Genomic DNA, 13,812 nt, shown 5'->3' on the forward strand with positions numbered 1-13,812 from the left:
TGCCGCAGTAGTGCCTCGTCGGCGTAGCAGACAAAACTAGGCAGCCTTTCAACCAGTATGACTTGTTTAGCCACTTTTATAATCTCAAAAATAATAGCTACATCAGCTTTTATTATTACTTTTGTCTTCAGATTCTGTATCTGAAAGAACAGGAACTTGAGTTTTCATTCTGATTTTCATGTACTTCATTAAACTGAAGACTTGCAAGAACTGAGCAAAATCTTGACAACTCACATGCCAGCCCGGCTCTCCGTGTGCGTTTCTAAACTGTGACCTGCTGCTTTCAAATGCCGCAACATTTCTTCCACTGTTAGCAAAAACATTTTAAAAGACTGAATTACAGCAATAGCAGTAATAACAATGTCAATTTAACTATCAAGCTAACATAACTCAGTCACTTCTAGGAGAAAATATTTCGTGTTTCATTTCAATTTTTCTCTACATTCCCATTTTCCATCTCAAGCTTTGAGAAAAACACCTTCTCTTTTCCTCTGAAAGTTTTGGGATTTTTCCATGGATCTTCAGGTATCTAAGTTCTGCTGAAGCTCTGTTATGGGGCACTTGGCATGTCATCCTCTGCTTCTCCTTTTATTCCACTGAATGACCGAGAAGGAGGAACACAGAAGATCAAAGACAGGAGAAGAATGGGATTGCATCTTCCCAACAAGCTGATCTAGGTTTATAAGCAATTTTTCTCCCTCCTATACATGCACATTTCCTAAGAACTTTTGTAATAGTAAAGATCTCAGTGCCCATTTTGTTGGCCTTAGATCCAGCCCTCTTTTGCTTCTTTTCTTGGGGAAACTGCTGTCCTGTGTTCTCCTGGTGTGACAGAAGCTCCTCTGAGGACAGGCTGTGGCTCCGAGCCAGAGACAGCCACTTCTTTCTTGGTCCACACTCTGTCTCTGTCTACAGTGATACAGAAATATACAAATATATGAAATATATACATATATGAAAAAATATATATACTAAATATATGAGCTGTCATATATTTTGACTCCTATTCTACACCAGAGTGCAACTAAAACCTTTTAAGAAGCCTTTTGTGGAAAAGAAGAGAGACATGAGAGTACAGTTACGGCGTATGGCAGACTTTTTCAGAGGACTTGGAATTGGATCTTGGCCCACTCGCAGGAGGGGTTCACCGGCTTATTTGCTACTGTGGAGAGTCTCCCTGATTTTTCATAAGCAATCCTTTCCTGATAAAAATTCCATTTAAATTAATGCCATTTTGGCTTTACAGTAGAAAACTCCAAAAAATTATTCCTAGTGTTTCTCTCATCCTATCATCTCATCTGTTCAGTCCTCTAATCTATCTGTAGCCTCCCTTTGTATAACTCAGGGTTTCTCATCATGCTGTGAGTATTTGCTCCAGAATTGCACCGCGCTTCTCGTTTGGCCTGGTGGATGATAGCCTTATCAAAGATCATTCTTCTACTATATCTCAAAGAGAACCCCAAACCCCAGACAATCAAAGTCTGATGCAATGACAAGCAGGGTATTAAAACATAGGTGGTTGGGAAAGTCACACCAGGAATGCAGGTGAACTTATGCAAGGGTTTGAAGGACCAGCATGGCTTCATAGTTCGTAGTCGCATTTGCAACCTGTGGCTAGTTCTGCAACTCAAAGTGACATGTCTAGTTCACCCCATCCCAGTGGCGCGTGGGTGCTGGGACATGGACCACCTTATGGTGGAACAGGGGAGTGGAGAATGAGGGTAAAACAACCCCAAAAGCAGCCAATGCAAGGCCATGTGTGTTTGTTGTGAAAAAAAGTGACACAGCCCATTCACAGTCATCCTGCTCTGCTTTTATCCCAGGGCATTTATCCCTGCTTACAATTGCGGAGTAGTGTAGACAAACTAATGAACCAGACAAACATGATGAACTAACTAGCTCTAGCAGCCTTATCACGACAGCACAGAGCTAAATCAGTTCAGGCAGAACCTATCTGAAAAGTTATCGACACGCTTGATGAATGTACTTGAGAGGTTAGCTGTACTGAGCTCTGCCTTGCCAGCGCAAAGCTGCTCCCAGAACCTGAACTAGCTGTAGGTTGAAGACAGCTGAACTAAGGCCCAGCTACACTACACGTTCATGGCAGAAATATTTCATTGCGCTATCTTACTGGTTTTAGTCAAATTTGCTGTGGAAATGATGCTCACGCTTTCGCGGCGCCTGGTTTTTAGTCTCCAGAAGTTACATCTTTTGACCTGTTAATCAGGTTCCAGCAAACATAACAGAGGGACAGAGATCTTGAAGCTATTAAGTTCCTGAGAGTTTAATGGTGAAACGTGCTACACTAATAACCCTACTGAGGGCAAGACTACAATGTGAGATCAAGTGTCTTGTTAATCATCAAATAATCCATATGGTTCAGACAATATCTTAAATGCCCCAGCTGCAGCAAAACTCTTTATTGCTGCTCACACCTTTTTATGCAAAGGGTAGTCTAGCTGCTGTGGCAACCCTGTATTCTCCTCAGACGGTCTGTAGCAAAGACAACGGAGGACCAAAGTCAAACCCAGAAAAGAGATGCCACTCAACTGACTAGAAAAGATTGTACCAGACATATACCCAGTCTGATGTTTTTGTGTATGTTTTTGTATGTGCTATGGTCTATATCCTTCCTGAAGTGACACAGTGCACATATTAGAGTTCTAAAAAACAGCTTAATTTTTAAAACATCACTTAAAAAACACCCATGCATCTAAGCTTTTTGTAAAAAAAGTTAGCTATTAACATCCTCAAAGCTCAAAAAAAAAATCTCCTTGAAATTAATTTCAGGCTTTCTTATATAAACAAATAAAGTAAGAAGGGCTGATGAGATAATTTAGTCCCCAAATGAACTTGTTTGTGAGGGAAGAACAGTGACTGAAATTATTGTTCTGCTAAAGACTCCTGCAGGGTGTAGCTGCATACCTACCCTGTAGCAAAGGGCTGCCATGTTTTAAAGTCAAGTGCTTGCAAATTAGGAAACCCAGAAGTTAGAGATGAAATGGGAATTCCTCACCTATGTGGATAGGCACTAAACTTAATCTCATACTAAAACCAGAAATGGCACAATTTGTTTTTATTATCCTCATTCACCTTGTGGTCCCAGCTCCATACTATGCACTGTTCAAACCCCATTGTGAGCACAGTGCTATTAATTTTGTCACAGACTTTTCTGTGATAATTGTGACTATAATATCTAAGTACCTCAAAACCACTGCTGAATTAATCTTTATTATACTGCTGAGACATATGGTCTTACTCGTAGAGACAAATCTGAAAGATGTATTCTCATTTACTCAATTCCAGGCACTCAGGAGGTGATTTTTTCCGAAGACGCAGCCTTTGGTGTACGTTCATTCAGAGCGCAGTTCTGGGTGCCTTCGGCTGCAGCACTGAATGCTCATCACTTTTGAAAATCAGACCAAGGCTCCCAGAAAATGAGAGTTGACGCCTCTGACGTCATTGGCTGTAGCCACGTGCCTCGCATCACGCAGGCCTCGTTCCGACAGCTCCTGCGCAGCCCCGAATTCCTTCTCTAAGCTCTCTGAGCAGGGCAGGGGTCAAGCTCTGCCTCCTCAGACTTCTTCCTGTAACACAGGCAGCGACGGCAAAGGAGCCTACAGGAGACCTGGGAGGGAGACTGCATTAGGAAGGTGCAGGCCACCTAATTTCTGGCAAAAATCCCAAATTCTGGATGGTTACTTTGAAGTCCTACTGATAATTCGAAAGCAGTGCTTCCCCAATGGCCCCTTTCTGGAGCGTCATGAAGCACAGCCGTCTGTCTGCAGGTCTCAGGGATGCTGAGACTCAGGACCACAAGCAGTCTGCTGCTGTCCCCTCCCTGCCTCGTCTCAGTCTGCCTCCCGGTCCTTCCCACAGCCGGCTCCTCGTTCCTGTGCCTTATATTTGGGATCCCTTGTTTCTGGGCTGCAGGGGCTGGAGCAGGGAGAGCACACCAGGATGGGGAGGAACAACGAGAGGGAAAGTCTGGTTCTGCCTTTGCCTCTCTGAGGGGAGGCATGTAAAGCGCACGGGGATGCATATGTAAAGCGCAGATGCCTGTGGGAGGAATGAAGGGGATGACGTGTGCTCGGCTCAGGCAGAAACTATAGATAACTGTCAGACTACAGCAAGTCTCCCGGGCACTCGTGAAGTGAATTTTTTTTTTTTTTCCCCCAGAAGCTCCAGATATAGCCAAATTTGCACATATTTACTTTAAAGGAAATTAAGGAGAGATTTTATATATGCCATGTCTGACAACCTTAGCTGTGCCGTTAGCCCAACATATGGTCCACGTTACTTGCAGAACACCCTCTGTAACTCGAGCGTTACATACCTTTGTATTTGTCAATTAACATTTCTCACAACTCTTCAGGCTTGTGAATTAACCTTCCTTTTTCACTGGAGAGAAGACTGAGGCAGAAAAGTAAATTTTAGGACCAGAAAGAGCCACCGTGGTTGTTTCAATCTTATGTAGAACATGGACCATCAAACATCCTTAAACAAATTCTTCACCTCATAGGTCTAATAGTTTTCTTAAGAAAAAAAATCTTGATTTAAAACATGCTCAGTGATGGAGAGTGCTCTATAGTCCTGGGCAAATTATTTTAATAGTTATCCTCATTTATTTGTAATTTGAATTTAATTAGCCTCAAATTCTGCAAATTGGATCTTGCTAGAATTAGCTTGATCTCTGTCACGAAATGTTTGTTTCTTACATAATGTAGTTACTTATTGTGAGGAAGTTCTCCATTGCTGTTCTTCATGATAACCCAAACAGTTTGAGCTCCTGGACTCTGACTGTGGGGCTCGTTTGCTCAGTCTTTAATCATTTTTGTGACTTTTTGCTCCAGTTTCTCTTGAAGTGGGGCTGCTTCAGCTGGACACAGTAGTGCATGCTGTTTGCAAAGCTAATATATACAAAGCCATTATCATATTTTCTCCTAAAACGTGACCGTTCATCAGAAGCAAAGCATTTGGCAGAAACATGCTAATCACAATTAATTTAGTGACAGCAAACAAGTAGATTTCTATTCTGTTGACTAGCCATCGCGAGTGGAAGGCTTTTTCCAGAGTTGCTGCCTCCCAAGGTAGAAGCAGCACATAATCCTGCGAAAAGCCAAGCTGTGCTCCAGCACCATCCCCTTCTTGCTTTGCCGGTGAAACTGCGCTGCGGTTCTGCGGTGCGGTAAGGATGAGAACACAACTTACTTATTCCCAGGCTGCCTCTTCCAAACCTGCGCTTCGAAGCTGTGGTCTGCGCAGCCCTTTTATGTAGTTCAGGCACTGAATGCATGGTATGTGATCACATTCGGGCAGGAAATGATTCATAAAATTTAATGAAAGGAGAGATCATTGGATAATGTAATTTGACCTCCTATAGCTACCAAAGCTACCTTTTTTTTTTTTTTTTTTTTTTTTTCCTGAGTATGCCTGCATTCAGCCCAACTGCTTGTATTTAATTTAAACATAACTTCTGTTAGGGTAAAGTGCAAATTACAGAAAGACACCTAACAGTGATTTCAAGACAGCAAAGATAGAGGATCCATTAAATCATGTGCCCCAGTGTTTTAAATACTCACAATGTTACAGATTAATGCCTTATTTCTTATTGGGTTGTATCTGGCTTCAGCATCACTTTCTCAGTGCTAGCTATGCTTCAGATTAAAATAATTCAGCACCAACATCTTCTCCATGAAAGTACTTCACTTTACTCAAGTCACCTAATGCTTTTTTCTGTGCAGGGCAGTTTCCTCAGCCTATGAGGGGTTTTTTTTTTGAGCTTTTTCCCTTGCCCTTTCCAATTTCTAACATTTTTAGAAAAACACTTACATGGGAACTGTACACACTGTTCCAGCATCAGTCTTATCATATCTGTAAACAGAGGTAAAATCACTCCACTTAGGTCAGCAACTGCATTAGCTGCCTGTGCAGCAGCTCGTCCCTGGGAGCTCAGGGTATGGATTGTATTCATTTTTCACTTTGATCCCTAATTCCTCTCAAGAATCACTGGCATTTCAGGATGCAGCCACCATTCTGTAGCAATGACTTGCATTCCCTATTCTGAGATGCAAGTGTTTGCTGTGTTTGCTTTTGACTGTATTAAAATGCATTGTGGATAAACAGAAAGAGCCTACTGGCCACTCCAGATTTCTCTATTTCACTATGCCGTCAGCATTATTTACCACTCTTCTAAATTTTTATAACTTTGCAGATGCTATCATCAATAGCTTTGCATTGAACCTTGATGCCTGCAAGATCTTTATACAAACCTTTCTATTTAGCAGTGATTTCTCAATGATTACCCTTTTTTTTTTTTTAATCCATCACTTGATAAATTCTTTACTTACAGAAACTGTGCACTATAATACTTCATTGTGGCTTTTTAAAATCAGAATGTTGTACTGCTAAGTTAAATGATTTACTAATGCAAGTGTATTCCTTTATCAGCTAGAGGTGATAACTTCTCAGTGAGTGAGTTTCACTCCAAAGAGTTTGATATTCCATAGAGTTCTGTTAAGTGATGTCATTTGTCCTTCTTATCAGCTTTTCTGGTATTTTGCTTGGAATGGATGTCAGTCTCGCCATCCGGGGGTTAGCCGAATCATTATGTTTCCCTTCTCTGAAGATTGCCATATAGCAGCTGTCTTTCAGTCCTTTGAATTTCCCTAATGTTCAGAGATTCATTATGACTTAATGTCAGCAGTGATTAAAAGCATCTGACATAAGAAAGTGAGTGATCATGGCCCACATCTGCCCTTTCCCAGCAACTCTGTTCCTTTCACTCTTAGCTATCCTCCTCCTGAAGCTCCTGAAGCTTGGAAGCCCCCTGTCCTGCTGCTGGAGGGGTGGAAGGTTGCTGCTTTGGGTTCATCTTCATCCTCCCTCAAACAGAGTTTGAGGACTCTCAAACATTACAGAGAGAAAGAGAAAGAGAAAGGAAAGAGCAGAATTGTTCTGAGCAGCTGAGTGTTGTCCCCCCCAACTTCTTCCCGTTTCTCATTCACACATGAGGCTGATGGGCTGGTAGGGGAAGGAGCCCCCAGCCACCTGCAGCGGTGGAGAGCAGAGCTCACAGACAATCAGAAGAGGGCATGGTCCAGGCAGGACCATGAATATGTGCTCTTCTCCAGTTTTTAAAAGAAATGTTTTCTTGGTCTATGCTTCTGTGCAGCTCAACAACTTTAAGTGCTGTTTTCAGCTGTATTTTTAGAACCACTAACCATGAGCCTTCTGACTTGGTTTTTATTCCCGTACATTGATTCTTCAGCTCATTTTATCTGCATGCCACTACTGGTATTAGTGGTAGTAGCAGAAGAACCTCTTGGCTGTATGCATATCTAGGACGTTGGTGTTCAGTTGCTGAAGCAGTGCTTCATACCATGTTGCTGTGGTAACCCCTTGTCCTAATTCTGTAGAAAGTTCCTGTAGAAAGCCTGAAGAGTGCATGGCTTATTCTTATTTGATGCAAGTGCACGATTCTCCTTCTTTTCAGAGACTAGAAATAAATCTGTTGAACACTCTTACCTTTTATGCAGTTCTAACATACAGCCATCTCCATCTAATAAGCACTCTACACAATTTTTAGACTTCTTTTGTTCATAATATTCTTCTAAAAAGCACCCTATCTTTTCTCTTTAGTGCTGTAACTTGTGAATTTTCCTTTGGGCCTTTATCTTTCTTAACCAGCATTTTACACTTCATAAATTCTAACTCATATTGTTTGCTATTTATTTCCTGGTTTTCAGTTGTTTGAATACTGAGGTCTTTTATTTTATTTCTATTTGCTGTCACATATTAATCAACTGAACCAGAACGGGTTTTAAAACAAAGTGGTCCTTTTGGGAAATTGAATGAACACTTAACTTTCAGTTTTCAGTTGAATTATGCTGTCCAAGTCTTTCTCCTCCTTGTAATTTTGCTCATGAAGGCAAGAGAAAGGAAGTCCAGCATGTGACACTGTTTTGAAACATGGACTATGAGTCATAGATTCATATTATGGATGGGAAGGACTTAGAACACAAAAGTATTACAATGTAAAGCAAATACCTTTTAATGTAAGGTCTCAAAAGAAACTGCAGCAATTCTTTTGGCATCTTCACACCATTTCAGCAGAAAACCCACCAGGGTAGATGAAATCTTAAAAACTGGAAAACTGTTGCAAAAAATGAACTTGTACACTAGCCTAACCTAACAAGTCTTTGAAGGTGGCAAGAAGGCTTTATCTAAGCAAACGCTGTGGGATAAACAAAGTTTCTTAACCTGGAGCAGTATTTATTGCACTGTATCCTATCTCTCATAGACTTTGGCCGGGCAGTTCACCCATTTGATGTCACATGAAATTGTCCCAGTAAAAGTGGAAAAAAAAAAGGCTTTGTTTATTTCTGGAAGAACTCTATACCTGAAACTGCACAAATTGGAGAATGACTGGTGTTTCCGCCATCAGCTACAACTGGGAGAAGGCAACTACTGACCTATTTGCCTGATCTCTATACTGTGCATCATTTTAGAATGAATTCTCAAGGAAAGAACCATTAACGGCTGTGGTTAGTTGTGTAATGGAATAAAAATGGAATGCAGATTTAGACGATTTTGACAAAGTAACCTGATAGCTTTCTCTTGATACAATAACTGATTTTCCAGATCGGGCAAATACAGTGGACCTAGTCTATCTGAATTTAGTGAAGGACTCTGTGCTGTGGAGGACTAGTAAAGAATTGAAAGGGCCGAGGGAAGGAACTGGGTCAACAGCATGTGCTGAAAGGTAAATGACTGATCAGGCGGGAAACTACATGCAGAGTTCCTCAACTATCAGTTTGGAGACACTCATATTTTTACTCAGAAATTTCATGCAAAACCAAGAGTGTAGCAATAAACTTAGTTGCTTGCACTATCAATACAGAAGAGGATACAATTCTCACATAACAAAAATGAAATGGAGATTAATTGTATGAATGGGATGGCTGGGCACTTTGGCACTAAAAGTTAGCTTGCAGCTCAGAAAGCCAACCGTGTCCTGGGCTGCATCAAAAGAGGCGTGACCAGCAGGTCGAGGGACGTGATCCTGCCCCTCTACTCCGCTCTCCAGGTGAGACCCCACCTGGAGTACTGTGTCCAGCTCTGGGGGCCTCAGTACAGGAGAGACATGGAGCTGTTGGAGAGAGTCCAGAGGAGGCCACAAAGCTGATCAGAGGGCTGGAGCACCTCTCCTATGAGGACAGGCTGAGAGAGTTGGGGTTGTTCAGCCTGGAGAAAAGAAGGCTCCGGGGAGATCTAATTGCAGTTTACCAGTACCTGAAGGGGCCTACAGGAAAGATGTTGAGGGACTGTTTATCAGGGAGTGTAGTGACAGGACAAGGGGTAATGGGTTTAAGCTGAAGGAGGGTCGATTTAGATTAGATGTTAGAAAGAAATTCTTTACTGTTAGAGTGGTGAGGCACTGGAACAGGTTGCCCAGAAAGGTTGTGGAGGCCCCATCCCTGGAAGTGTTCAAGGCCAGGTTGGATGGGGCTTTGGGCAATGTGTTCTAGTGGAGGATGTCCCTGCCAGTAGCAGGGGGGTTGGAACGAGATGGTCTTTAAGGTCCCTTCCAACCCAAACCATTCTATGATTCTATGATTTTCTCCATAAGCTGTGCATGTAGTTATTGTAAGTTATACATGAAGATGGAGAACTGTGCATATTAGGTGGCCATGGGATGACTGTGAGCCATGAATTTGATCATGGCTATGAAAAAGGAAAATGCAGTCACACAAATATAAAAAGTGAGATAATTCCCATAAAGAATTAATGGTTTGTCAATATATAAGCACATATATGCATGTATGAAATACTTCGAGATTTTACTTAATATTCTGTGCATGATTATGTTTATCTGTGTTTTATACAGATTGATTGAAATGAGATAGAAAAGGCTCCTAAGATGATGGGAAGAATAAAGAGTTTGTAACATGAGAGGGGAATAAAAAAGTTTGGGTTCTCCTAGAATAGAAAAATGAAGGCTGACTGAAGGTATGACTGATATTTAAAAATACACCAATGAGTAAACACAATGGAGGAGGAAGAGCTATTTAAACTAAAAGACAATGTTGGCAGAAGAACAAATGGGCATAAAATGACCATGAACAAATTTAAGCTGGAAAGCAAAAGGCTTCTAGTTATCAGAAAACTGTCTTTCAATGAAAAGCAAAGCTCCTCTAAACAGTTTTAAAATGAAGTTCAGTAAGTTTGTGGTTTGCATTATATAATATAGGTGTCTTCAATAGCATGGGATTTGATTCGGTGACATAGCAGGTTCTCTTAATTTTATGTCGTGCACAAAGCAGCAAATACTCTTGAGATACAGTAACCTCTCAGGCAGTACCCACCCACTGTTGAACAGCACAGAGCAAGAATAAAATAACCTTTCAGACAGAAAATCAAGAGACTTCAATATTCAGCTAATCTCCAGAAAATTTAAACAGACTGAATGCAAAGACTTGGTTCAAAGCTTGCAATGTCTCTAAGGCTAACGTGCTCAAACAGAACGATAATAAGACTAAGTTTTGTCTGAAAATTGTCACCTCCATCAGCACTGCATTGGGTCCTAGTGCTAACCACAATACCTCGTGTCATTTCTTGAGCTGCCGACAGATATACTTTCAGTCTTTAAAAATGAGGATGTGAGGACCTGGAAAAATGCTGATTTGAATAATTGCATCCTACTTATCACAGTGTCAGTAATGGAAGACAATATTCCTGCTTATTTAAAAAGTTGTGAAATCGTCCTTGCAGATGATGGGTAGTATTATTCATACTTATTTGTTTAGCTGAATTTAAAAATGAGCCTATAGGGAAAAAAACATTAATTTTGGATATCGAGTAAACAGGATGTATTTTATACCCATTTTTATACCATGTATAGTATGCTTAATTTGAAAAAATGAAAATTGAATATGAACATCAATATTCTAATAATATTAAGGTAGGAAATTGGAATAAGCCTTAAGCTTCTATCTTAACTAATGCCAGTGTGCTTTTTAGTGTTGTTGAATGCCACACTCAGGGAACAAACATTTTCCTCGGCTGAACTTTCTTGGTGCTGTCATTTTGTACAGCGGTATGAAACACAGAAAACTCTGAATGAAGAAACCTATCATCACTTTTGTTTTTCAGCATCAAGACAATGATTCCTCCGGGGGAATGCCTATATGCTGGGAGGAAAAGGAGGAAACCCATTCAGAAACAGTTAAGTATCACATTCATCAGGAGGCATCTCCCTCCGAACGTGCTAGAAATTGAGGTAGGAGGAGGAGTCCCTTCCTCCCATGGTCTGCTGACACAGGAGAGACTTAATCTCCTCTGTAGCGAGAAACCCCTGGTTGGGAGGCTGTCTTTTCATGGTTAAGATTGACTCCAGAAAGGATGCCGACCCAGCATGGGTCAAACTGTCCTTACCCATCGCTAGGTGTCCCGGGAGGAGGAGGAAGGCAGCGGTGGCTGTGGTGTGCACTGCAGCGTATTGCAGAGTACGCTGCTGTGAGGCACTTTTTCGTAGCCGGAAGATACTGGTGGACTAAATGTCAACGGACCAGAGCTCCATGCTTCTGTGTTCCCCACTGCCTGTTCAAGGAGTCTTTTGAGAAGCTGTGTGTTGCGTGGCACCAGTGCGCTGGCATCGTGCTCCCCCCTTCCCCCTTCCCCCTTCCTTGGCTTCGCCTTGCTTGGGGCATCGCTAAGTCCAACATGTGTGAGCCTGGAAAGTGGGTCAGTTCAGCCAACTGAAAAAAGCAGACTGGTGACTCACTTTTTGCATAAAGAGCACATCATTTTCAAACCACTATTTACTATGGGATCACTTTCATTAGGAGAAAAACGGGAGAGAGGAATTGTATGCGTGAAGGCAAAGCAGAAAACGAAACAAAGCGATGCGGAGTCGTTGCTACAACGTGCTTGAAAAGGGAGGTAAAAAAGGTTGCTATCACTCAAATGTAAAATGATTTCCAGATGCCATAAGCCACTCTGTGAAATGAAGCTTTTTAATATAATCATCCCACATCTTCTGTGTTACACTTGATTATATGTGGGTTATGAAACACATGTTTTTACTGTGTTAAAATGATGAACTAGCACTGGTGGCCTTCACAGACAATTTAAGGATGAGAAGGTAACTACAACAGATTTCCCTATTTTCAGCTGTTCAGAACTTCTAAAAATAACTCACTTGGCTTAAAATTGTATATATTGGTCTAAACTCAAAGGGGAGTTTCTCTGAAATATGTTGATTTTGTTTGGATTTTGGAGAGTATTTGCACATGAACCACTTGTTCCCACTTAAAAAAATATTTCTTTTAGTGTAAACTATATCATAGGTGACAATTTCTATAGACAAAGATAATGACATAAGCAAATGATTCTTCCTGCAAAACCTGAGTGTTAAATCCAAAACGTATGTAACATTTCTGCGCTACTGTTCAAGTACAGATGTGGATATTTAACTTTATAACGGTATGAGGTATGGAACCACTCCAGTATATGAAGTTACCTCTGTGCAGAACTGTTTGTGACTCATAACTTTAGTGAGAAAGGAAGGAGAGTTGCAGCTGCTTTGAGAAACATTAAGCTTCATGTTTGGAGGATGTATACTAGCTAGTGTAACTTTTTTCAAAGGTGATTTCTAGAAAAACGCAATGGCTAAGAAAACTACCTTTTAACAAAGGATGCAAATGTCCTCAGGAGCCTTTTATGAAATTCTGGCTTCAACTAAATCAGAGGGAAATTCTCACTGAATTGGATGGAGCCAAGTTTTCACCTTGTGAGCCATCCCCACAAAAATAGCTTTGCTATGAGATTGCAGTACAGGTACCTGCACATGAGCTTATCCAGCCAGGACATACACAATTTTGATCGAGAAACTTGGTTTTGCTTAAAACAAAGGGAATCATATGCCTTGGATTATTAGACTTTTGAGCTCACGCAGTGGAGACGGCCCTCTATTTTCTGTGGTTGGTTACTTATCACTTGCTGAGGATGATTTCTCAGTTCCTAGCAACACTGGTCTCTTCCTCAAACCTTATCTGTTTGTGGGCTTGGTCTCTGGTAAGCCTTTCCTGTGCTCATTCACTCACTCAGGGACTTCCTAACTCTGATCTGAAGAGGCTCTGAATGCCCAAGACCGACTGGCTGACAGAGCTCCCTTCACAGTCTCTGTCCTTCAGTCCTGCAGATCTTACCGACATTTCAGGACTGAGGTATCCTTACTGTTATGCTGCCTCAAATCATTTATCTTGAATTTAGAAGTGTAGACATAGCCTATTAATTGAACAGTATATTCAACCGTGATTTTGATTGATGTCGTACCATTTTTGTTACAACTTTTTTTTTTTTTCTCTTGTTTGATAGCATAGCACATTTTCCTCCATAGCCTTGTTCTACTTTTCCCCCTTGTCATTCTGATAGTGAACCACGGTAGATGCTGTCACCTGTTCTGGGAGAGATATTTGTTCAGTTGAAAAACCTAATTTTTCACAGGAAAAAAAGTTGATGGCAATTCTTTGGCCAGTCCTAATAATGACTCCTTTCTTTTTTTTCCACTAATAGCCTCTAGAAATTTAACTTTATCTTGACAAAGGAATAAGTGAGTTAAGGTACCAGTCTGAGCAGGATACTTGGACTTCTGTAGGGATTAATGGATTAGTCCTTTTGAAGGCCAGGATTCAAAAGACAGAGGAGTAGTTTTGCCCTTTACAGAACAACTGGGACGTTCATGTCTGCCTATACTTGGTGCATCCCAGGAGACCAGCTCTCTGCCTCTCCATCAGCTTTTTGTGATTA

The 13,812-nt window shown here is 41.2% G+C and overlaps 1 protein-coding gene across 4 annotated transcripts in view; it reads left to right on the forward strand.

Annotated features, from left to right (window-relative positions):
* Positions 1-13,812, forward strand: part of AHRR (aryl hydrocarbon receptor repressor) — a 93,895-nt gene that overhangs the window by 6,924 nt on the left and 73,159 nt on the right. For 3 of the 4 annotated variants that reach the window (XM_075744625.1, XM_075744623.1, XM_075744622.1), the window contains exon 2: positions 11,155-11,226. In XM_075744625.1, coding sequence (XP_075600740.1) covers positions 11,165-11,226 — 62 coding nt within the window. In that variant the 5' untranslated portion in view covers positions 11,155-11,164. Of the gene's footprint in view, positions 1-9,889; positions 10,012-11,154; positions 11,227-13,812 lie in introns of all 4 variants that reach the window. The other variant, XM_075744624.1, reaches the window with a different exon arrangement.

Source organism: Balearica regulorum, chromosome 2 (assembly GCF_011004875.1).
Source record: "Balearica regulorum gibbericeps isolate bBalReg1 chromosome 2, bBalReg1.pri, whole genome shotgun sequence".
Lineage (NCBI taxonomy): Eukaryota > Metazoa > Chordata > Aves > Gruiformes > Gruidae > Balearica > Balearica regulorum.